We start from the raw sequence: 27,467 nt of genomic DNA, 5'->3' as shown, positions 1-27,467 counted from the left end.
GTCAAGTTAAGACCATGGCTCACCCAGTATTCCTGCCCAGGGCCAAGTTGCTCTACACTTTTTCTAATCCACGAGCTGACTCTGATTTTTTTCATTCCCACCCTTCTCATCCTATTCATGCAAGCTCTTTGGAGAACTATGTATGCACACACACACACACACACACAGACATACACACACACACACACACACATACATACTAGAGCTCACTCAGCCCTGATCCTCTGATCTGAGGGCAAGGTTGATTTAAGATCTCTTTCCCATGAGTTTTGTTTGATCAAACTGTCACAACACTCTTACAAGATCAAACTGAAAAAATACATACATAAAAGGTTTTGTATTTCTGTTTGTGATCCAGAGAGTCCTCTAAATTCAGTGATTTCTTTTGAAAAGCAAAAACAAACATATGACCAGTTTTGTAACCATAAATATGAAATATACATATACAGTATTTAAAATGTTGCCACAAATATAGATAAGAATATAGAAGTATAAAATATTTTATAAGCAGAGAAATTATTAAAGCATCACACTTGAAGAGTTGTATCAAGTGGTTTAAATATTTGTCATTTTAATTTGCAATGTGATTGAGTTACTTTTTTATGCAATATGGCTACTTTTCCATAGTTGTGATTGATCTATTCAGGGGTTTAAATTACGACTTAATTATTCATGGCATATTCTAATAACATTTTCTAGATCTCTCAATGTTTTTGCATTTATTACTTGGAGATCTTCTCTAAGGAAGAGCTGTCTCTTCTCTCTCCCTTTATTTATCCTACTATTTATGAACTTGAACTCATGGATACTTATATTATTTCATGGATTATAATCCAATGCACATGTTATTTTGTTGTTCAAATTGTTCTAGATTTTGCTGTTGAAAGCTCTTTCAGCTTAGCTCTTATGTGCTTTCAACCTACCCCCATCCTTTTTATTGAACAATTCAGTTCTCATTTTATTTGAAACATGCAGGGGTTTTAAGATGATCAGTCTAGTAAATATCTAAAACTGTATTTATAATATCTCAGTTTAATAAGTATTTGTGTGGAATAAATTATATTCCGTGATTTAAAAATCTATTGATTATAATTTTACATGTATTTTTGTGATTTAAACTATTTATTGTGATCTCAAAACTGTTGTCTCTGTGAAGTGGGAAAAAAGAACACATTCTAATGTATATGTTTGTATTTTTAAGTTGCTTTCTAAGGAGTAAGTTTTAATTTGATACAGAGAAAGAATATTTTAAATTGAAAAGAAGTAATACATTCGGAATAAGGGGCAGATTTTTTCTTCTGTTTAACTTCTTGAATTTGACCTATCTATGGAGTATTTTAAAAAATAAATAAATAGATATGTAAAACCAACAGCTGACCGTGAGTTGTTGTTAATATCTTGGTTTCTAATACAAGGAACCAGGGCTCCTTGGAGAAGTGTTTGATTTCATAGCCATAGAAAGAAAAAATATTGATCCTAGAACAACCTGTGGTAGCAAAAAAATAAGGACATACTTAAGCAAAAGCATGGGGCATATTGAAAGTGCACACTCTGGAGAATTTTACAAAACAATAGAGCAGCATGCTTCAGAAGTGTCAAAGCATGAAAGTCAAGAAATGGTAGAGGAACTCCACAAATTTGGAGAAGGTGCCATGACAACTAAATGCAATGTGAGATCCTGGGCTGTCCTTGAACAGAAAAACATTTGTGAAAAGAGCGGTAAATCTTTAAAAAAAGATATTAATTTAATAGTATTGCACCAATATTAGTTTTAGTTTTTCAGGTTCTGCATGATGTCAACATAAGTTTTGGTCATGATGTATGGTGTTAACATCAGGGGAATTTGGATGAATGTGACAGGAGAACCTGTATCATTTTACAATTTATTGGCAATTCCAATATTAGTTAACATAAGAAGTTACACAAACTATAAATTCACATGTAACTTCCTCTTGATCCCTGCACTATTAGAAGAATTTTATTTAATCTGGTGACTTTCCAGATATCTTATTATTAATTTCTACTTTAATTCCATTATGGTCCATGAACATACTTTGCAAGGTTTCTTTTTATGGTTGATAATATGCTCTATATTGGAGAAAGTCATATATATTTACCTAAAAACTTGAAATGAATAAATACTCTCCTCTTGTTGGACTGTTTTAAATGTAAATGAGAACATGTTGGTTGATAGTTCGTTGGGTCTTTTACATTTCTTGGTGTTTTCTGTCTATTTTTTATATGATTATTAAAAGGAATAAAGTGTGATAGTAGAAGAAGATAGCAGAGTAGGAGGATGTTTGGTTCAACTTATCCCATGGATACACTTAGATAACACCTGCATCAGTCTAAATAACCCAGAAAATGACCTGAAGATTGACAGACTATCCACACCTAAATGTAGAGAAAAGTCCACATCAAAGAGGGTAGAAAGGGCAGAGACCCAGGAAGGAGTGAACTGACTCAGGATTATCTGAAAGAGAGAAAATGATACCAAAGGCCATGATAGGAGGGAGGATCACACCTCAACACAAAGTACACAAAATACAGAGGACTCATACTAGAAAGATAAATTCTCATAATATTTGGCTTTGAAAACCAGAGGGGCTTAACTTCTTGAGTTCTTATAATCACTGGGGCTTACCATGAGGAATTTAAAAAATCAGGGGGCTCAATTTTGGAAGAGTCTAGGGGCAATGGGAAACTGAGACAGCACAATAAATAGCCCTACTGAGATACAGCACAGGAGCAGCAGTTTGAAAAATGCCTGGGGTATACAAGAAGGAGATTTATATACTAATCTTAGAGCATGTGCTGAAGGGATGAGGATCTTTAGGAAGACTTCTTAAAAAAAAAAAAAAAAAAAGGACCTGGCAGGCATCATTTCCTTCCCCTGCCTCTAGCCTAAATACATGGGTACCAACAGGGACCTGAGCACCATGAACACTCTCTGTCTAGCTTGCTAACAGCACACCCTGCCCCACATGCTTCTGTGGATCTGCTCACTCCAACCAGACTTCCTCAATTCAGGAAGGTGAAAACCTTGGTAATACCAAATGTCCCACCCCTGTACTCTTCTGCAGACCAAGTCCCTCAAACACACCTTCAGTAAAAGTTTATCCAAAGTGGCACCACAAGTGTGGCAGTGTTCACGAAGCACAGATTGAGGTCAGCACCACCTCAAATTGACTCTTGTCCCAAGGAGAGCAGAAGATAACCATATATTGCAGCCCAGAAGTGGTCTGGTCTGACTGCAGGATTTCTCCACCAAAGGTTCTCAGGGGATAATACAGGGAGAGTACCCTGAAGTTTAGTGCTACTGCAGCTCTGGCAGTTGCCTGGTCTGATTCAACTGAAGCCCAAGGCATCCCCAGACTCACCTAGTAATAACACAGGGCCTGAACATTGTCCACAACAGGCAAAGAGAGCCATTGCAGACAATTGGTCTGAAGAGAGAGGCAGCTCAACCAAAACAGTAGGGTTCATGCAACACACATAGGGGACACCCCTGAAGCACCAAGTTCTGATAAACAGGGGGCATTTCATTGTAAAGCACTACAGATCTCTTCTTCGTGATGCTACTGCTTTTACCAGCAGGTGATGTGGGTGACATTCCTAACACATAGAAAAAGACAGAAGGTTAGACAACATGAGGAGACAGAGGTATATGTCCCAAGAAAAGACCCATGTCCCATGAAAGACCAGGACAAAATCACAGCAAAAAAAAAAAAAAAAAGTAAAACAAAATAAATATAAGTAACATGTCTGATAAATAATTTAAAATAATGGTCATTGGGATCCCTGGGTGGCGCAGCGGTTTGGCGCCTGCCTTTGGCCCGGGGCGCGATCCTGGAGACCCGGGATCGAATCCCACATCGGGCTCCCGGTGCATGGAGCCTGCTTCTCCCTCCGCCTGTGTCTCTGCCTCTCTCTCTCTCTCTCTGTGACTATCATAAATAAATAAAAAATTAAAAATAAAATAAAATAAAATAAAATAAAATAATGGTCATAAAGATACTCACCGGGCTTGAGAAAAGGACCTCAGTGAGACCCTCAACATAGAGATAGAAAACAAAAAAGAACCAATCAGAGATGAAGAACTCAATAACAAATTAAAAATACACTAGAGGGAATAAATAATAAACTAGAGGAATTAGATGAACAGATCAGAGAATAGAGTGGAAAGCAATCAAGCTGAATAGGAGAGAGGAAAAAAAGAACAACAAAAAAAGAAAATAGATCAAGGAAACTCAGAAACACCATCAAGCACAATAACTTTCACATTATGGGGATCCAAGAAGGAAAAAAGAAAAGAAGGTAGAAAATTTACTTGAAGAAATAATAGCTGAAAACTTCCTGAATCTGAGAAGGAACCAAAAATGCAGGAGGCAGAGAGAGACCTAAAGAAAAATCAACCCAAGGAAATTCTACACCAAAATACCTGCCAATTAAAATGGCAAAAAGTAGTGAGAAAGACAGAATTTTTAAAGCAGCAAGAGAAAAGAAAATTGTTATATATAAGGGAAACCCCATAAGGTTATCAGAGGATTTTTCAGCAGAAATTTTGAGGCCAGAAGAAAGTGGCATGATACATTCAAGTGCTGAAAAAAAAATAGCTACAACTGAGAACAGTCTATCCAGCAAGGCTATGATTGAGAATAGAAGGAGAGATGAAAAGTTTCATGGACAAAAGTGAAAGGAATTTATCACCACTGAACAAGATTTACAATAAATGTCAAAGGGGACTCTTTGAATAAAAAGAAAAATTATAAATAGGAATAAGAAAAGTAGGAAGCATAAAAGCAGTACAATTAAATATATCTATACAAATAAATTAAGGAATTCACAAAATTAAAGGTTATAAAGTATAACATCATATACCTAAAACATGGGAAGGAGAGGAGGAAAAATTTAGTACTTTTAGAACAGGTTCAAAGTTAAGCAGCCATCAACTTAAAATACACTGCTAAATGCAAAAGATATCCATATCCTATATCATCTATATCTATATCTATATCTATATCTATATCTATCTATATATATAACACCACAAATCAAAAACAAGTGAGGCGTATGCAAGCAAAAAAAAAAAAAAAAAAAGAGAGAGAGAGAGAGAAAGAAATCCAAGTAGATCACAAAGGAAGCCAGTAACTGTGAGAGAAAAGAGCCAGAAAAGAAAGGAATACAGAAGAACTACAAAAACGATCATAAAACAAGTAACAAAATAATAATAATGACATACCGAGCAGTACTCACTTTGAATGTAAATGGACTAAACCTTCAATCAAAAGACAAAGGGTAAGAGAATAGATAAACAAAACAAAACCCATCCATACACTGCCTACAAGAGACTCATTTTAGACCTAAAGGTATGTGCAGATTGAAAGTGAAGGGATGAAAGGGCATTTGACATGCAAATACAGGTGAAAAGAAAGCCAGTGTAGTAATATTTATATCAGACCAATAACATTTTAAAACAAAGACTGCAATGAGAGACAAAGAAGAACACTGCATAATCATAATAGGAACAATCCAATGAAACATAACAATTGTAAATATTTATGGACCCAACATGCAGCATCCAAATACATAAAGTAGCTGTTACAAACATAAATGAACTAACTGATAGTAGTACAATAATAGTAGGGGACTTTCACATTCCACTTACATCAATAGATAGATCATCCAAACAGAAAATCAACAAGGAAACAATGGCTTTAAATGACACATTAGACTAGATATATCTAAAAGATATATTCAGAACATTCCACCCTAAAACAGCAGAATACACATTCCTTTCAAGTATGTATAGAACGTTCTCCAGAATAGATCATATATTAGGCCACAAAACAGGTCTCAACAAATTAAAAAAGATTGATGTACCATGTACCTTTCTGACCACAAGACTAAGAAACTAAAAATCAACCACAAGAAACATCTGGAAAGAACACAAATACATTGAGATTAAGTAGCATGCTACTAAACCAAGTAAGGTTCCTTCTCAGGTTCAACCAAGTACTAAACCAAAATAGGCCAACCAAGAAATCAAAGGAGAAATAAAAAATTATATATATATATATATATATGAAGAGAAATGAAAACAAACACACAATGATCCAATATTTTAGGAAGCAGCAAAAGCTGACAAGCCTACCTCAAGAAGCAAGAAAAATCTCAAATAAATAACTGAACCTTACACCTGGAGGAACTTGGGGGCAACAGCAGTAGAAAAAAGGAAATAAGGATTAGAGCAGAGGGATGCCTGTGTGGCTGTGTTTCACGTCTGCCTCTGGCTCAGGTCATGATCCCAGGGTCCTGGGATCAAGTGTAACTTCAGGTTCCCTGGAGGCTCTGAGCCTGCTTCTCCCTCTGTCTATGTCTCTGCCTCTGTCTGTGTGTCTCTTATGAATCAGTAAATAAAATTAAAATAAAAAAGATTAGAGCAGAAATAAATAATAGAAACTTAAAAAAATAGAACAGATCAACAAAACCAGAAGCTATTTCTTTGAAAAGATCAACAAAATTGATAAACTTTTAGCCACTCATCCAAAGAGATGGGGAGGACTCAAGTAAACAAAATAAGAAATAAGAGAAGTAACAACCAACACTACAGTGATACAAAAGATTATAAGAGAATATTGTGGAAGAATTATATGTCGACAAATTGGACAATCTAGAAGAAATGGATAAATTCTTAGAAGCACATAATCTTCCAAAACTGAATCAAGCAGAAATTGAGAATTTGAATAGACTGATTACTAGCAATGAAATTGAATCAGTAACCTAAAAACTCCCAATAAATAAAACTCCAGGATCAGATGGCTTCACAGATAAGTTCTACCAAACATTTAAAGAGTTAATTTTTATTCCCCTTAAACTATTCCAAAAAAAAAAAAAATAGAAGAGGAAGGAAAGCTTCCAGATTCATTTTATGAGGCCAGCATTACTCTAATTTGATTTCAAAACCAGATAAAGACACCATAAAAAAGGAGAACTACAGTCAAATATCTCTGGTGAACATATATGTAAAAATCTTCACCAAAATATTGGCAAACCAAATCCAACAACATATTCATAAAGATCATTCACAATGAAGTGGCATTTATTCCTGGGATACAAAGCTGGTCCCATATTTGCAAATCAATGTGATACCTCACATCAATAAGAGACAAGATAAAAACTATAGAATCATTTTAATAGATGCAGAAAAAATCATTTGACAAAGTATAACATCCATTCATGGTAAGAAGCCTCAGCAAATCAGACTTACTAGGAATGTACATCCACATAGGCCATGTGTAAAAAATTCACAACTAGCATCATACTTATCATACTCAATTTCTTCTTGGGTCAGGAACAAGAAAAGTATGTCCACTCTCACCACGTTTATTCAATATGGTACTGGAAGTCCTAGCCATGGCAATCAGATAACAAAAAGAAATGAATGGCACCCAAATAGGTGAGGAAAAATTAAAATTTTCATTATTTGCAGATGACATAACATTATATATAAAAAACCCTCAAAGACTCCACCAAAAATTATCAGAAATTGTCAATAAGTAATTGGTATTACTGGTATTATTGGTATTCATCAGTATGGTTGTGGAATACAAAATCAATATGCAGAAATCTGTTGCATTTCTGTACACTAATAAGGAAGTAACAGAAACAGAATTTAAGAAAACAATCCCATTTACAAATTCACCAAAGTAATAACATATCTAGGAATAAAATTGATGAGGAGCTGAAAGGAACACTCTCTGAAAACTACAAAACACTGATGAAAGAAACTGAAGGTGATACAGACAAATGGGATGATATTCCTCGCTCATAGATTGGGAGAACAAATATTTTAAATGTCCATACTACCGAAGCAATCTACAGATATAATGCAATCCCTATCAAAATACCAACAGCATTTTTCACATAACTAGAACAAATAATCTTAAAATTTGTATGAAACTACAAAAGACCCCAAATAATCAATCTTGAAAAAGAAGTACAAAGATTGAGGTTTCACAATCCCAGATCTCAAGATAGCCTACAAAGCTGTAGTAATCAAAACAGTAGGATAACTGGCACTCTGAAAGACACATAAATCAATAGAACAGAATAGAGTCCAGAAATATATCCACAATTATATGGTCAATTAATTTCAACAACGCATGGAAGAACATCCAATGGGAAAATGACACTCTTTAATAAATGATGTTGGGATCCCTGGGTGGCGCAGCGGTTTAGCGCCTGCATTTGGCCCAGGGAGCGATCCTGGACACCCGGGATCGAATCCCACGTCGGGCTCCCGGTGCATGGAGCCTGCTTCTCCTTCTGCCTGTGTCTCTGCCCCATTCTCTCTCTCTCTGTGACTATCATTAATAAATAAAAATTAAAAAAAATAAATGATGTTGAGAAAACTGGACAGCTACATTCAAATGAATGAAACTGGACTACTTTCTTACACTATACACAAAAATAAACTCAAAACGGATAATATTTTTTAAAGATTTTATTTATTTATTCATGAGAGACACACACACACAGAGAGAGAGAGAGGCAGAGACACAGGCAGAGGGAGAAGCAGGCTCCATGCAGGGAGTCCGACGTGGGACTCGATCCCAGGACTCCAGGATCACGCCCTGGGCCAAAGGCACGTGCTAAACTGCTGAGCCACCCGGGCTGCCCTCAAAATGGATAAAAGGCCTAAATTTGAGACTTGAAATCATAAAAAATCCTAGAAGAGAGCACAGGCAGTAATTTTTATAACATTGACAACCTTTTTTTTTTTTTTTTTTTTTTTTTTTAGATCATGTCTCCTGAGGCAAGGTATACAAATGCAATTATAAACTAATGGGACTGGGGATCCCTGGGTGGCGCAGCGGTTTGGCGCCTGCCTTTGGCCCAGGGCGCGATCCTGGAGACCCGGGATCGAGTCCCACATCGGGCTCCCGGTGCATGGAGCCTGCTTCTCCTTCTGCCTGTGTCTCTGCCTCTCTATCTCTCTCTGTGTGACTATCATAAATAAATTAAAAAAAAAAATAAACTCTAAACTAATGGGACTACATCAAAAGAAAAAGTTTCTACGTGGCAAAATAAACAATAAAAAAAAAACTATTGAATATTGAGAAAATATTTGTGACATATCTGACAAAGGGTTAGTATACAAAACACATGGAAAACTTTTACAACTCAATACCAAAAACAAATAATCCAATTTAAAAAAACTGGCAGAAGACACGAGCAAACATTTCTCCAGAAAAGACATACAGGTGGCCATCAAACACATGAAAACATGCTCAACATCACTCACCATCAGAGAAATGAAAATCAGAACCTCAGTGAGTGATACATCACTTCACGCTAGTAAGAATGGCTAAAATCAAAAACAGAAGAAATAAGTGTTGACAAGGATGTTGTGAAAAAGGAGCCCTCATGCACTGTTAGTAATAATGCAAATTGGTGTAGCCACTGTGGAAAACAGTATTAAAAATGGAATCACCAACTGTCTGGTAATTCCACTAGACACTTGGTAATTTTAACCATTTTCATTAGAAATTCCAATTGTGGAATTACCCAATGAAAATGAAAAACACTACTTCCAAAAGATATATGCATCCATATGTTTATTACACAATTATTCACAATAGTCAAAGTATGAAAACGACCTAAGTGTTCACTAGTAGATAAATGGATTAATAAGATTTGGTGTTAATATATATATTTGATATACACACACAATGGAATATTAGTCATAAAAAGAATGAAATCTTGCCATTTGCAACAACATGGATGGATCTACAGGGTATAATGCAAGTGACATATGTCAGAGAAAGAGAAATATCATATAATTGCACTCATATATGGAATTTAAGAAACAAAATAAAGAAAAAACAGACAACCCCAGAAAACAGACTCTTAGTGTAGAGAATGCACTGGTGGTTACCTGAGAGGAGTAGTGTAGGGCAATGTGTTAAATAGATGAAGGGGATTAAGAGTATACCTATCAGGGGCACCTGGGGGGGCCCAGTCAGTTACGTGTCTGACTTCAGCTCAGGTCATGATCTCCCTGGGATCAAGTCTCACATTGAGGGTCCTGGGATCAAGTCTCACATTGAGGTCTGTACTCAATGGGGAATCTGCTTGTTCTTCTGCCCCTACCCCACCCCTTCATGCTCTCTCTCTCTGATAAATAAATAAATAAATAAATAAATAAATAAATAAATAAATAAAATATTTAAAAAATGCATACCAAGGATGCCAGTGGTTAAGTGTCTGCCTTTGGCTCAGAGTGTGATCCCGGGGTTCTGGGATCAAGTTCCATATCAGGCTCCCTATTGGAGCCTGCTTCTCCCTCTGCTAATGTCTCTGCTTTCTCTCTGTGCCTTTCATGAATAAATAAATAAATAAAATCTTTAAGAAAAAAACATACCTATTGTGATGAGCACTAGGTACTGTATAGAATTGTTGAATCACCATATTATACACTTGAAACTGTATTACTCTATGTTATTTATACTGGATATTTTTTATTTTATTTTTATTTTTTTTATTTTTTATTTATTTATTTATTTTTTTAATTAATTTTTATTGGTGTTCAATTTACCAACATACAGAAAAACACCCAGTGCTCATCCCGTCAAGTGTCCACCTCAGTGCCCGTCACCCATTCCCCTCCAACACCCGCCCTCCTCCCCTTCCACCACCCCTAGTTCGTTTCCCTGAGTTAGGATATTTTTTAAAAGAAAAATAGTGTCCAACTATAATTCTAGATCTGTTTCTCCTTTCAGTTCCTTTGCTTTGTGTACTGTAAATTCTGGTTTTAGGTTAAAAAAATATTTAAGAATACTATATCTTCTTGATGAATTGAGTCTTTTATCTTTATGTAATGTTCTTCTTAATCCTTGGTTATATTTCTTAGTTTGATGCTTTGTAGAATGTTAATATAGTTATTCCACCTTCTAAGTATTATTATTACCATACGTTATATAAGTTTTCTACTTTTACTTTTAATACATCTATGTCTTATGTAGTTTTTTAGTAAAAATTTTGTTACAATTCTAATTTTTCTTCTTTGGTATGTTATGTGTTTGTTATATGTTGTTCTAGTTGTTTTCCCTAGACCTGCCATTTCACAAGTGTTCCTAATTATTATTAGGAAAATAATATTAATCAGGAAAATGCAATTTAAAGCAGCAGGGATATACCATCACATACCTTCAAACTAACTAAAATTAAAATAAATCATAAAAGCCACTGTTGTGAGGATGTGGATGAAAAGGAGCTCTCCTATACTCCTAGTAATATAGGCACTTTGGAAAATCGTTTGGCATTGTGTAATGTTGACTATCACTATACCCTATCACTAAATACTTTCATAAATGTTATATACAAACATAAATGTATGATCATATCTGCCAAAATACATGTGAAACAATTTTCATGACAAAATAATTAAAAACAGTTTAAAAATTAGAGGTAAAATAAATGTTCATCAATTTTGGTATGTATAACTAATATTACATACATATGTTATAATTATATATACAGAGAAATTATGAACAAATTGCAAATACATGCAGCTATGTAGATCAATATAAAAGTATAAGTTATATTGAAAGAAGCCATATATGAAAATACATATTATATCCTAATATGGGTTTCAAAAATAGACAAAATTAATAGTATAATAGTTCTAACAGCTTTAATAATAGTGATCACCTTTGGGGTGGGTATAAAGGTAAACAAATTGAATAGATCATAGGTCACTAGTTCAAACAGATTGTAACAGATAATTCTTAAAAAGTTTGTTCATTTTATATTTATTATGCTTATCACTTAAGATTTGTTACATTTAAAAGTAATAAAAGCTCAAAACTTTAGATTTTTATACAATTTCATGATTAATTTTTACAATAATGATGCAAACTACTAAAGTATACAAAATTGTTTAGATTATATTTAATACATTTATTTTTATACTTATATATTCTTGTTAGGTGTCAAATATTTTAAACAACAGAAATAAATAATTTGATGATACATGTATAGATACATAAATAGCTTAATATTATACAAATCTTATATTTATATATGCACATAAATATGTGAATCTTTGAAACAATCACATGCTTGAAAATCTATTTTAGTTATATAAATACATTGATTTTATGGGAAAAATTAAATACCATACATTTAAATTGGTAATAGATTATAAAATCTTAGGAAATAACTGAAAATCAAGGACCAACTGTTCCTATTTTGTGCTGTGTTATTTTAAGAAATAAATGAGTTGGGATCCCTGGGTGGCGCAGCGGTTTGGCGCCTGCCTTTGGCCCAGGGCGCGATCTTGGAGACCCGGGATCGAATCCCACGTCAGGCTCCTGGTGCATGGAGCCTGCTTCTCCCTCTGCCTGTATCTCTGCCTCTCTCTCTCTCTCTGTGACTATCATAAATAAATAAAAATTAAAAAAAAAAAAGAAATAAATGAGTTAATATACACAAATTATTTCATGACCTGTGAAATACTTAAAATATATTCTATACATTTTACTTTTATCTTTTCATTTCACAAATATATAGTTCCTAATTATAATATTTGAAGACATGCTTTTTAAAAGGAATGGTCTTTAAAAAACAACAACAACAAAATGCTTGTATGTATTAGTGCTGCTGAATAGACATTGTCACAATCTTAGGACATAAAAAATACATATGAAGTTGATATATTTCTCATAAGCCTCAAAGTAAGGTTTTAGTCTAATTTTGGCTTTATGGTAGGCAAGAACTGAAGAATGACCCCCAACAACCTTCCCTTTTGAGAATAGATGGGTTGTGAATATGAGTATAACCATATTGTATTATGGTTACAATATATCCATAATATATATATATATATATATATATATATATATATATATATATAATCATTCCCATGGTTATGCTATTTTATGAGGTACAGGTGGCCTTAAAATGGAGAATATCTACATGGGCCTAATCTATCCAGCTGAGTTTTTTTGGAAGACAAAATTTTCTGTATCTGGTGACAGGGGAGGAAGGCAGAAAAAGAACACAGATGTGAACTATGAGAAGGACTTGAAACATTCCTGGATTGACGATGGAAGGTGTCATGTAAGAAGGAATGTCAGCAGCTTCTAGGAGCCACAAGGAACTGAGTTCTGCCAACCAGAATGTCGCTTGGAAATAGATTATTTCTCAGGGCCTACAGGTGAGAGAATAGTCAACAAATTGACTTCAGCCTATGAGACACTGAGCAGAGGAATCAATTGAAATTGCCTGGGATTTCTGAACTGCAGAATTATGAGATTATAAATGTGTTTTGTTTTATAACTCCAAGTTTGTGGTAATTTGTTATATAGCAATAGAAAACTAACACAAGCTTATTATAAAAAGATCATTAGCTCTCTGAGATCCTAATAGATCACACACATTTAGTTAAGAATGACAATGAGAGATTAATGCAAGAAATCATGGTGCAGAAGGCAAGCATTGCTGGGTGTCTAGTCATGATTTGGATCTTACTACATACTGATAAAGGAAATGCATTGGGTACATATATTTTTATAAACGAGGTACATATAAAATCTTAAACAAAATATTGTGGATTTAGAAATCATACATTGTTTGCTAAGTCATCACTTGGCAGGAAAACATCAGCATTAATAGTGTTATGTTAGTGGATAATGAAGCAAATCAGAGAAACCCGAATTACTAAATTACCTTAAGGAAACCTCCTACCCAACCACTCTAGAACTTACCATGGTCTGAGACATGAGATAGAAATTTTCACTGTTTAAATGGGAAGGAACAATAAACTTTCACTGAGTTAAAACCACTGAGATTTTAGTAGTTGATCTCCTGCAGTAGCTGAAATTTAATGAAACAATTCCTTAAGAGAAAAAAAATCAGCTGAAATTCCCTAAAAGGAGCTAGATAATGGCAATGTGTTCAAATATTACTCTATATAGTTATTTTCATTCATCCGTTAGTGGTTTGGAGTGCTGGGTGTAGTAAAACTTATCCAACTCCGATCTATCAGTAAGTTGACAATTTTAATAAGCATCTAGCCTTCTGTAAAATTTGGTATCTTATGAGAAACACATGTGCTTAAAATAGGAAAAGGTAAAGGCACAAAATTAAGCAAAGGATTTAACAAAAGACACATGACTATCATAGGTGCTTAGATTTATCCTTGTCTTATATCAGTCAATAAATTATAAGTACATGAAAAACTCAGACAAGATTTTTATTAAGATGAAAAACCAACTGATTATTTTTAAGCCACCTGTTTTATTTTGTCAGGAATAATGAACGAAAGAAAACACAAATCTTAGACTGAATATTAGAGAATGTGACATACAAGTAAAATTGATTCCTCTTGTTTTCCCCTTTAACGGCCAGTGTGCATGACCTCTTTATGATGTCATCTCTCAACATCACTAATTTGAACTTACAGTGCTTGAGTCCTGGCAAATCAGAGGTGGGGGAAATGTCTGTACCACGATTGTAAGTCCTCTGGTCAAATTGTATGTTTTAAAATAGCTGAAATGTTACAGTTAGCTCTCTATTCAACCTCTTTAGTGTAAAGAGATGTTTGTTATATTAGTATTTGTTATAAGCAAGAGAGTGTGTGTTTAGCAGACACATACATTCTCCAACATCATAGATTGTTTTGATCTAAGACTTAACTAGTTCATTCACTTCAGTAAAATAAATACTTAGCTTTGGATACATCTTTATCAATGTGATTCTTACTTCATTTATCTTTATCATACTGTATTTTCTAATACACAGAATAAAATAATTCATGGTTCTCATTCAGAGAAATACCACCTCCTTAGAGGCCATCTGGAAATTGATGGGAATTTTTTTTTTTTTTTTTTTTTGGTAAATGTCACAGTGACTGAGGAGTCTACTGACCTTGAGAGGGTGTGGGTCAAGGGCACTAAACCTCTGGCAATAATTTCCTCTTGAGAAATACTGAGCATGCAAAAGTACTTTGCAATGTAAAGCAGATTATCCAGACAAAGGAAGTTGGATGATAGTGGTTTCCTTATGCTTAATTCATGCCATGTTAAAATGAGGTAGAGAAAGAAGATCTTCAATTACATAAGCCTTTTTACCATGTAGGTTTAGAACGAAGATGAAGGCACAGAACTGTGAAATACAAAGGAAAGTGTAACTGGATTTTCTTGGCAGTACTTTTAAAGGAAAGATAAAACACAAATCTCAAAAATAAACAAAATGGGCTTTAATTGGCACTGGTGCCTACTTCATTAAAATGCAATCAGTACTTTAAGGGACAATCATCAGTAAAAGGATTCAATGTATTTGTAATGATTAAAGGCTGAGAGACTTCCTGATGATTACAAAACAATCTGTACTCTGGCACATAGCAGGACAGAATTACACTATATGCTAATTACTTTAAAATGTTTAAGCACAATAAAATATTGATGGCATTACTATTATCATGAGCATTGCACGGCTTTCAGAGAACTTCACTAAAAACTTATTTTTGGTTTTATGACTATTACTTTACATTGTTTTCTGGTAAAATCCTAAAACTCTCATGTTATCATAGAAAGAAACTGTTTAAATTCATATCAAATGGCCTCAAGGATACACAGAAATTTAATGAATATTCTCATAGTTATTTAGATTCAAGTGGCAACTTCCAGGTCACTTAATAGAGAAGTTGAGATGCAAAAAATAATTTCCAACTTTGTTTTCCCTCTGAATTCTATGACAGGACCTTAATTTTAGACTTAAGTTTCTGTGTCATGGCTATCAACTTCTACTTGATAAATTTTCCTCTTTGAGTTCAGTTTTCCACCTCCCCACTTACTCTTCTTTAAAACCCTTTTCACCTAAATCTCAAAAACTCCATTTAAGTGTTTCACTTTAAGAGGTGAAATACTTCTTGCCTTTTCCTCCAACACAGGTTGTCAATCAACTTAATCCTTCCATTTCTAATAGTGAATGGGTAGATCTAAGGTCTCTAAAGGAAGTGGGAGAGTTATTTACAAACATAGGGCTATCTAAAAATCTGAACTATTGAAACTTCCTGTGTTAGCCTCTGGATCTTATATCCATTGTACATTTTTATTTTGGGGGGCCCCTGAGTAGCATTAACAAGGTCCTCTCTTACTACCTTGCCTAGGAAAACTTGATATAGAATAAAGTTTCTGAACCTTAACACTATTGACCTTTTAAGGAAGAATAACTCCTTACTGGAGTTGAGGACCGGGAGGGGAGGGCCTCTGCTTTGTTAGTTGTCAGCAGAATCTCTGGTCTCTACCCACTAGATGCCACTGTCAGCATGTGCATGTGTGTACACCATCACCACCACCCTCAGACACACACACACAATTGTGATAAAAGTATCTTAGATAATGCAAATGTCTACAGGGGGAAGGAATTCTTAATAAACCCAGGATGAGAAACACTGCTCTAGAATATGTTAGAAAAAGACAGCAAATCTCACCATTCTACACATAGAGCCATCACCAAGACAATGACCATGTGGCAGTTGACCTTTGCCTTAAAAGGAGAGACCTCTATAGCAAGTACAGGAGTGACTCAGGGCCCCATTCAGCCCCTGGAAAATTTTCTGCCACGTGCTTTGTGACCTTATTTGCCATTTATCTGATGCAGAATCCAAAAAGCCAAAACCACCTGACAGGATATCGTGTGGCACTGACATATATGACTGCAGCCATTTTACCATTAAAATCAAACTTCACTGTGGAATGTTGACTATCTTTCCTCTATAAGCCAGAAACAAGGCAAAGATGCTCATTATTTCTATTCAATCTTGTAATCCAGACCCTATTTTGTTCCATAAGGCAATAAAACATTAAGATGGAACAGGAAGAAGTAAAATTATCTTTATCCACAGAGGACATGATTGAGTGGACTGTCCAGTAACACCTACAAAAAGAATTTTTTAGAGCTATTAAAGGAATGTAATAAGAATATATGATACGGGTTCTAATTATATAAATTATATTTCTATAACTGGAAAAATTAGAAAATATAAATTTAAGAAAACAATACAATTTGCAATAACATAAAAAAACTGTTTAAATATAAGTTGATTGAAATATACACAGGACATATATAAGAAAACTAAAAACTTTCCTCAGGGAATTTTTTTTTAATTTTTTTTCCTCAGGGAATTTTTTGAGAAGGTTTTATATATATGTTATATATAAAATATATTATATATAAATATATTATATATTATAAATATATTGTATTATATTATAAATAATATGAATAATATATGAATAATATATAAATATTTATTTATATATAATATATGTTATATAATACATATATAAATATATATAAAAACATACATACACATAAACTGTTATTTTTACTATATATAGTCAATATATATCCTCTGATTCAAAGATATCCTTTATACCCTTTTTACCTACTAGAACAGCTAAAATTAACGATTAATGACACCAACAGTCAGCAACACTGTAGGGCATCTGACATGTTCAGCACCGGTAGTGGGTGTAAAATGGTACAACCACTTTGGAATGCCACTTGATGTTTTAAAAATAAAGTTAAACACACCCATATTATATGTATGATTTAGTTTTTCCACCATAGCTTACCCAAGTTCGCAAAAAGACTTGAACAAAATGTGTATAGCAGCTGTATTCACAATAAGCCAAACTAAAATAACTCAAATGTTCATACACAAGAGGATGGAAAAACTCAGTGTATTGTATTGCTGTAATGGAATACTGCTCTGCAACCTAAAGGAATGGACTATTCATATACTCAACATGGGTGAATTAAAAAATTATACTGAAAAGACCCAGAAACACAAAAGCATTTACTGTATGATGTAATTTCTATGAATTTCAAACATAGGCAAGGCTGTCCATGGTATTTTAACAGGCTTTGTAGGGAAGGGCCAGAGTGGATTGACTGGAAACTGGTACAATGTAACTTAATGGTGTGGTAAAAATTCCTGTGTTTCTCAAGGTTGGTTAGGTCAGGATTAGTGACAAATAAATTTAGTTCTCTTTCATTTTCACTGGGAAAAGTTTATAGGACCCCAAAATAGCCATGATCTGAATACTCTAGTTCTCACTCCCTATGTAAATTTGCATGTCATAAGCAATTCAATACATTTCACTTTTTGGGAATAGATGGCATTTTCCACTCTTTCACCTAAATCTGTTTCTGCTGGTGATAGCACCTCTCCTTTTACCTTTCCCAAACAGTCAAGAAATTTTCTAGACCAGGATACATTTAGACTCAATTTTCGAAGTTTCTTATTAATGACAACAGCAAACATGTCAGCATGTTTTATTATTTTCTATTTTGAAAATATGGTCTAATTTAATTATATAAAAAGAAAAAAACTGCAACAAGTCAAAAAGGTTGTTCATTCTTAATATAACTAGTTTTTTAATTAAGGCCTCTGGATATTGATAGATGCAAATATAGATATAGATATAGATATATAGATATAGATAGATGTAAACATAATAACTAATACTTCATCTCAACCAAGGTGAAATGGAAAACATGCCACAGAATCTGCCTTCACTGCAGGTGCGGTGCCAAATATCCAGTCATTTCAAAATCAATTTTAATATCTCTGAGCATTTTTTTCTTTGATCTCAGGATTCCTTTTTATTCTTTAATTTTTTTTTATTTGAGTATAGTTGGCAACCAATGTTACACTAGTTTCAGGTGTACAACATAATGATTGAACAAGTTTATACATTATGCTTTGCCCCCAATAAGTGTAGCTGCCACCCGCCACAATACAATGGTATAACAGTATCACTGACTATATTTCCTATGCTGTGCCTTTCATTCTGTGATTTATTTATTCCATAACTGGAAATCTGTGTGTCCAATTTCCCTTCTCCCACTTAGTTCGTCCTGGCAATCCTCCTCCCCTCTGACAGCATCAGTTTGTTCTCTGTATTTATAGGTCTGATTCTGCATTTTGTTTTAGATTCCATATTGTGTGAGCTTTAAGAAGGTGCACATTGTTAGCACGTGGAATGTCATGAATTCATGACGAAGAAAGGGAGACAGGTTTATGTTTTCCTAAATAAAAAGTTGAGATCCTAATGTAGGAGGTATGGAGACTTTATTTTTTCGGACAAAAATTTATTTTTATATTACCTCTGGAAAAGGTTTTTTCTTTTAAAGGAGTAAACATTTAACTGCATTTGTGGATTTTTTTTTTCCTTCTTAGTCTGAAAAATTTAAAACTTAGTACAAAATACACCTGCCCTTAACTATAACAGAATACTTAACAGAATACTCTTGCCCTTAACTATATCTCTGGTACATTTTAAAATGTATAATAAATTCAAAGGATAAGGACTCTCAGTAATGTGGGATCTCCTTCAGTTTCATTTGAAATGGAGTAAGTATTGTCTGGAGACATTTTATCCATTTGAGGAAGATGCCTTCTGTTCCTAGTTTTCTGAGAGTTTTGAATTATGAATCAATGTTACTTTTTCAAAAGTTCTTCTGCATATCTTGACATGATTAGATGAATTTTGTTATTTTAAGTGATTACATAGATTGATTGACATATGTTAAACTAATCTTACACTCTAGGAAGTAAATCTCAATGACCATGATGTCTCTGCCATTCTATATATTGTTCAGTAAGATTAGTTAGCAAGTTGTTAAGGAATTTTTGTGTCTGTGTTAATGCAAAGTATTGGTCTATAATACTCATTTCTGGTATTGTCTTTAAGAAGTTTTGGTGTCAGGGTTATTTATATTGGTCTCAAATATGAGTTGAAACATCTTTCCTCTTTCTCTTCTTTCTGAAAAATCTGTGTAGTTAGTATTTTTCCTATTTTTCAGTAAAACACTCCGAGTCTGCACTCTTTTTTATGAGAAGGTTTTTGATAATGGATTCACTTTATTTAATTACTATGAGACTAATCACATATTTATTAATCATGTGTCTGTTTTGCTAAATTAGTTTAACAAGGAGCTCACCTGTTTCACTTAAGTTGCTGAATTTATTGCCATAAAATTCTTATTAATATTCCCCATTATCCTTTAAAATCTATGTAATTGTAACATTTGCATCAACCCTAATATTGGTAATCTGTATTTTCTTTTATCAGTCTTTCTAGGAGTTAATCAATTTTAATAATCTTTTCAAAAAACAAAATTTTGGATCTTTTTGCCCTAATTTTGTTTTTGCTTTGATTCCTTCTTAAAGCTTTATTAATGATTCTAACTTTGAGTTTACTTTGATATTTCCCTAATTTTATAGGAGAGATTTAAAACGCTGTTTTAAACTTTTTTTCTAATATAAAACATTAAAGCTTAAATTCTCCTCTATGACCTCTCCCCAGTATTCTATAATTTGTGATACTTTGTTATTGTTTATTTGCTTATTTTTTATAAGTGTGAATTGTAATTTCTGTTTGACCATTGGTTATTTAGTAAGAACTATTAAAAAATACTTGTGTATTTTCTATATAATTTTGTTTTTGGTTTCTAATTCAGTTGCTTGGTGATTAAATAATATGCCCTAGAGATTATACCAGGAAGTAATGGATCATGTCTATGTGTAATTTTTTTAAATCTCAAATTTAATAATATTGTTTCATGAACCTGAAATAGTTCCTCTTTCAGAATATTTAAAACAGAGATGTTCATAACCAGGGTAGAACATCGAAATTTCTTCAGGGGTGTATAAACGTACATTAGCTAGATGCAAACCTAGAGATTCAGATATGGTGGGGCAGGTAATTTTAATGCAAGTCCTCAGTTAAAAACAGCAACAACAATAACAATAACAACGTTATGTGGATGGAGCTAGAGAGTAATATGTGAAGTGAAATGAGTCAGTCAGGAAAAGACAAATACCTTATGATTTCCCTCATATGTGGAATTTAAGAACCAAAACAAACAATCGAAGGTAAAAGAGAGAGAGCGAGAGAGAAAGAGAGGCAAACCAAGCTACAGATTCTTTTTTTTTTTTTTTTTTTTAAGCTACAGATTCTTAACTACAGAGAACAAACTGATGGTTACCAGAAGAGAGGTGGGTGGAGGGATAGGTTAAACAGGTGATGGGGATTAAGGAGGGCACTTGTGATGATCACCACATAGGGAAGTGTAGAATCACTATATTCTACATATGAAACTAACAATATATTGCATGTTCACTAACTGGCATTTAGATAAAAAAAAAAATAAAAAACCACTACCAGACACCTTTTTGATCAATATATCCTAAATTTTATTCAATTAAAATCATTTAATTTTTAAAAGAGATTTATTTATTTATTTGAGAGAAAGAGCACACCAGCAGGGGAAGGGGCAAAGGGAGAGGGAGACAGACAGACTCCCTGGCTCAATGCCAGGACCCCAACATCATGACCCCAACTGAAATCAAAAGCCAGATGCTCAACCAATTGAGGCACCCAGGCACCCCAATTTAATTTTTTTAAAATTTATTTGAGGGGAGGGCAGGCCAGAGGGAGAAAAAGAGAGTCCTAAGCAGATTCTCCACGAGTGTGGAGCCCAACGTGGAACTTGATCCCATGGTGCTGAGATCATGACTTCAGCTGAAACCAAGAGTAGAGGCCTAACCAACTGTGCCTCCCAGTCCACCAAAATCATTAAAATTTTTATAGTTACAGAAATGTGCTAAGGTTTGTGCTTGGAAATAGAACCTAAATAAAGATATCAAGATTTTTAGTTTAATGTACTTTATTCCTCATTTTTTTTCATTGAGTATAGCTGACATATAATGTTACACTAATTCCAAGTGTACAACATAGGGGTTAGACTTCTCTAAATATTATGCTATGCTGATCAGAAGTGTAGCTACCATTTGTCATCATACAACACTATTACAGTATACAGTATCATTGCCTATATTACCCGTGCTGTGCCTTTTATTCTCATACCTTAGTCATTCTATAAGTGGAAGCCTGTATCTTCCACTTCCTTTCACCCAATTTGCACCTCCTCCCAAGCAATCATCAGTTTTATTTATGGATCTACTTCTGCTTTTTGTTTGTTTATTCACTTGGGGTTTTTTGTTTGTTTTAGATTCTACAATGTAACTTTTTTTCTTAATATTTATGTAATGACAAAATAAGTAAAATACTATATGAGCATGTGTGTGTAAGCCCAAACTCATACGTGACAATGACTTTATTTCTGTAATGTAATAGGATGTTGTAAAATAAGATTTCTCTATAAGACCTTAATATATGCCTCCATTACAAATAAATAAAACGGTATTATAAAATTCCTCGTTGTGGGAATAAACATGTTCACATAGCACTAAAGCAAATGGAAACTTTCAAATGAAAAATATCTGGGGGACCTGGGGAACTCAGTTAGTTAAGCAATTGCCTTTGGCTCAGGTCATGATCCCAGAGTCCTAGGATCCAGCCCCACATCAGGATCTCTGCTCAGCGGGGAGCTTACTTCTCCTTTTCCCTCTGCCTGCCGCTCTGCCTACTTGTGCTCTCTCTCTCTGTCAAATAAATAAAATCTTTTAAAAAAAATGAAAAATGCTTTACAACAACGTAGTTTTATTTCTCAGGTGTTCCTAAAGAACATATATTTTTTAAAAATTAAAATCCATATCAATGCTTATGGTACACACTGACACATTCACAGACATACAAGTATGCCACTAAAAGATTTGGATTTGCTTAAGTTTAAGAATATTTTGTGGCTCTGATTTTGCTTAAGCAGTGTTTTTAAGGTGATGTCTTTGCTAAAATTCCATTGCAAGAGAATTTGGAATATGAGATAGAGAAAAATAATTCACCCATGAATTCACAATTTTTTAAAAGGTATACACTTCAGAAATGGCAATTTGGTAATTTTTTAAATGTTTTTATCTACTTTGTTTTAGTTATATTGAAGTTTGTGCAAAAAACACACATTTACTCATCTATTTTTTTTTTTAGGATGATGTAATCTTATATAATAGTAGCGATCTGAGAATACAAAATATTTCTGTAGTTGGTAATGGCAAATGCTTACACATAACAATAATCATTAAATACAGTGAATTTATGTAAATTAATTAAAACTTTTCCTTCTTATTTTAATAGCCAAAAAATAAACTTTGGAACATATGATAATTACATTCCAGGTAAGAAAGTATTAATATTTATTTCTCAAACATGATTGATTTTAGGATTATAATTACTTTAAGGATAACTGATTATTATCCTCTATTCAAAGTGATAAAGCAGTAGATCTTATGGAATATTATTAAAAATCAGCTTTCTCATGGACCTTTAGGAAGCACTTTCTTTTTTTTTTTTTTTTTTTTATTATTATTTATTTATGATAGTCACAGAGAGAGAGAGAGAGAGAGGCAGAGACACAGGCAGAGGGAGAAGCAGGCTCCATGCACCGGGAGCCCGATGTGGGATTTGATCCCGGGTCTCCAGGATCGCGCCCTGGGCCAAAGGCAGGCGCCAAACCGCTGCGCCACCCAGGGATCCCTAGGAAGCACTTTCTAAAGATATTTTGTTTTTAAATCCAACAAAGTTTAAGCAAATATGTTCAGCAACATAAAGGTGTTGTCATGTTAGAAATCAAACAATCAGATAATCTTACACTTGAAAAGTAGTGTAGAAACTGGATGAAAAATTCATTCATGTCTGCAATGACTTCTAGTATATTCATGATAAACTATAGTCCTCTTATAGTTGGCCAAATATTCACCAGTCTGATGTTGAAGGAACTCACGTATTGGACAATTTACTTCATATATTGAGCTTAAATATGCGTTTAATTCTGTATATTTTCTCATTGTTCCTGTTTTCAGGAGACTCACAGGAAAGTATATTTTTTCTTACAAGAAGTAATACTTCAATACTGCACATATTTAAAGGAAGTGAAATCTCTTTCTCATTGGTATCATTTGTATGCTAAATATCTTTAAACATTTCTCTTATAGTTTCCAGGTAACTTGTCCCTCACGGTCACAATTCTTATTTGCAGTTTTCTTCATTAATATGTCACTTACTATAACAATGCAGTTCTTATGTCTATAACATTGACTCTTATAGCTTGGAAAATGATTACTAACCAAAGGAATCTTATTCATTAGCATTTAGATTCAATCATATATTTACTGACTATTTTATAACAGATACTGTCTATACTAATACTAAGTACTTTAGAGGCTACAGAATTAGCTATCATATTTTCTCATCTCAAAAGAATTGTATTCTAACCAAAGGAATCTAAAGCAAAAATATAGACTAGAAGAGAAAGATTAAAAGAAAGCAGTAAAGATATTTCTTTGCATTTATATTACAGACTATATTAGTTTCACAATGACTATGTAGTTTTCTATAAAACTGATCAAATAGAAAAAAAACAATTTTTATTTCATATGTTGATAGCAGAGAATTTAAAACCTAACTAAATAAATGAAGCCATAATTTGTATCATTTGTTCATTCATGAAATCTATTATCATACTGCCATTTTAGAGCTGATGAAATACTATTTACTCTAAAACATTTAATGTTTTCTGATTTTAGTCAGTGAATTAAGCAAAAAATCATGGAATCAGCAACACTTTGCCCTGAGATTTCCCAAACCACCACGGCCAGGAAAAAAAAGGAGATCAAAACCATCCCAACTACGAGACAATACAGTTTTCGTGAGTATTGAAAAGATCATATCATTTTACTAGTGCTTAAGCTTGTGAAATCATGTATAGTTATATGTGTTACAGATCAGCGCTGACCAATGGGATTTCTGTGATGATGGAAATATTTTATGTCTTTCCATTCCAATGTGTTCTATTGAACACTTAATATGAGGCTAGTGCAACTGAAGAATTGACTTTTACATCTCAATTCAATTTAATTCAGTTCACTTGTGGCTTTTAAATACCATATTGGACAGCACAGTTAAAGGTAATTCAAATTCTACACTTGAAGAAAGTAGATATATTTTATTTGCATTTCACTGTATAAACACTGCCCCTTATTTCATATTAACTATTTATTTAGTAGCCCCACGTTATAGAAAATATGTGTTCAAGAAGCACAAAAATCTGGAGATCCTAATACTACAATTAGTATTAACATTCAGAAAATGTTCCCCAGCTGGAAAAAAAAATCACTCATTATAATCATGGGGTTATATTATACCTTGATGAAGTTTTAATTCTTTCTCATTTTCTGTAGTATAGCATTCAGGATTCTGAATATTAGAAGATAAGTATTTCTCAATGTTTCCTAGAGTCATCAAGGGATATGAAATGTTTAAAAAAAGTTTCACAAGATAAATTTATCATCAACTCTTATTTATTTTAGGGAGCGTTTCCATTCAGTAGTGGTCCTAGCTTATTCTGTTATCTCACACTCTTTGCTTTTCCCTTCTTTATTCAATTTATTTTCTCCATTATTTCTTAACATTATTTCCTAAGTTTGCTGCTTCTGCAATTAAGATTTTTGTAAATACTTGGTTAGGAGTGGAAAACAAAATGTACCATTCTGCAAAATTTTATGTGCATTGAATGTTACAGCTTTATTATCGTAGTTTTCTATCTGATGATACTCAATTTATATCTTGCTAAGCAGGAGTTTCATGTTTTTACTTTTAACTATGCATAGTATTCCAAATTCCAGAGACCCTGAATCTGATAACAGAGACCAGGATATGCCTAAACATAAAACTATTACATATTAGAGAATGATTATTTTCTGATTTAGCCTAGGAATAAAAAGTGGGCAAGATATTCTAATACTACTTGAGAACACTGAGCGGGGGCGGAGGGGGGAAGACCTCTCTTGATTGTGAAGAGAGATTCTGATGTCATTAGTCAGTGGAGGTCTCTACCCATTTTTTTTTCTCTACCCATTTTAACATAATATCTTGAGGGAATTTTGAAAATCCTCTAAATTAAAATAAGGCCCACAATGAGACATGACTATCCATCAGTCCAAAAAAGAATGAAATTGGAAAAGCAGAATACACTATGACATCTACACTTTATCCACTATTTATCAAAATCTAAAATCTTTTAATGGTCGAAGTTAAAATGTATTTGGTATGTGGTAATAAGAGCTGTGTAATTCACATACAGGTTGTTAATGATTATTATTCTAACCAATATTCTAGGTATATGATGCAGATAAATTAAAAGAAGCTTCTAAACGACCATTATGGATGCATAGTTCTTTAATGAGAATTTCTGAGAGGCCATCTGATTATTTAGCTGCCAGGAGTCAGCCTCCATATAAATCATATAAATGGAAGGGAGATGCTAAAGTAGCAGATGTAGAAAAACCTACATCTCCAGTAGCAGGTAAGAAAGACAAAGACAAGCAAGCACACAAGGACAAACTAGAATCAGAAACAGAATCCACAGTTTTAAAGGAGCCAAAAATTACTAAGAGAGAGCCAATGAAAGATAGGGATATAGAAAGAGGAACTAAAGGTGAAAAGGATGTTGCAAAAACAGATGCCAAAAAAGAAAAAAAAGATTCAAAGAAGGGCAAGGAATCAGGTACAGAATCTGAAGATGACAAGAAAGGTCCCAAGAAAGAGAGGAAAGCTTCAAAGAAGGGCAAGGAATCAGGTACAGAATCTGAAGATGACAAGAAAGGTCCCAAGAAAGAGAGGAAAGCTTCAAAGAAGGGCAAGGAATCAGGTACAGAATCTGAAGATGACAAGAAAGGTCCCAAGAAAGAGAGGAAAGCTTCAAAGAAGGGCAAGGAGTCTGCTACAGAATCTGAAGATGACAAGAAAGGTCCCAAGAAAGAGAGGAAAGCTTCAAAGAAGGGCAAGGAGTCTGCTACAGAATCTGAAGATGACAAGAAAGGTCCCAAGAAAGAGAGGAAAGCTTCAAAGAAGGGCAAGGAGTCTGCTACAGAATCTGAAGATGACAAGAAAGGTCCCAAGAAAGAGAAGAAACCTTCAAAGAAGGGCAAGGAGTCTGCTACAGAATCTGAAGATGAAAAGAAAGATACGAAGAAAGATGCCAAGAAAGAGAAGAAAGGTTTAAAGAAGAGCAAGGAGTCCGCTACAGAATCTGAGGATGAAAAGAAAGATGCCAAAAAAGAGAAGAAAGGTTCAAAGAAGAGCAAAGGGTCAACTATAGAATCTGAAGATGAAAAGAAAGATACAAAGATGGATAAGGATGGGAAAAAAGATTCAAAGAAACTAGGAGAGAAAGATGATCAGTCAAAAGACAAGAAGGGTCCCAAGAAAGATATAAAGAAAAAGGGGAGTAAAAAAGATAAGAAAGATGAAAAGAAGGCCAGTGGGACAGATATTGAAACAAAGGATGATGCCAAGAAGGGGGCCAAGAAGGGGTCTAAGAAGGATGGCAAGAAGGATGGCAAGAAAGATACTGACACAGAATCTGCTGATGCAAAGAAAGATGCAAAGAAGAAGGATGCAAAGAAGAAGTAAGCCCTGGATAATAAT

General features: G+C 33.8%; 1 protein-coding gene across 1 annotated transcript; it reads left to right on the top strand.

Moving 5' to 3' along the window:
• The first annotated feature begins 1,526 nt into the window (after positions 1–1,526).
• On the top strand, positions 1,527–27,452 carry CYLC2 (cylicin 2). Its single transcript, XM_041762451.1, has 7 exons — positions 1,527–1,719; positions 17,911–17,977; positions 23,118–23,158; positions 24,566–24,687; positions 26,157–26,591; positions 26,940–27,220; positions 27,275–27,452. The coding sequence occupies exons 1-7, from the start codon at positions 1,527–1,529 to the stop codon at positions 27,450–27,452; spliced, it is 1,317 nt and encodes a 438-aa protein (XP_041618385.1).
• Positions 27,453–27,467: the final 15 nt, after the last annotated feature.

Source organism: Vulpes lagopus, chromosome 7 (assembly GCF_018345385.1).
Source record: "Vulpes lagopus strain Blue_001 chromosome 7, ASM1834538v1, whole genome shotgun sequence".
Lineage (NCBI taxonomy): Eukaryota > Metazoa > Chordata > Mammalia > Carnivora > Canidae > Vulpes > Vulpes lagopus.
The sequence above is the reverse complement of the archived record's forward strand: the minus strand, read 5'-3'. Positions and strand labels throughout refer to the sequence as shown.

Coding starts and splice junctions, on each gene's coding strand:
- CYLC2 (XM_041762451.1), top strand. CDS start 1,527: ATGGGGCATATTGAAAGTGCACACTCTGGAGAATTTTACAAAACAATA. Junction 17,978..23,117: donor AGTGGATTGACTGGAAACTG/GTACAATGTAAC, acceptor TTATTTTAATAG/CCAAAAAATAAACTTTGGAA. Junction 27,221..27,274: donor CTAGGAGAGAAAGATGATCA/GTCAAAAGACAA, acceptor GGGGAGTAAAAA/AGATAAGAAAGATGAAAAGA.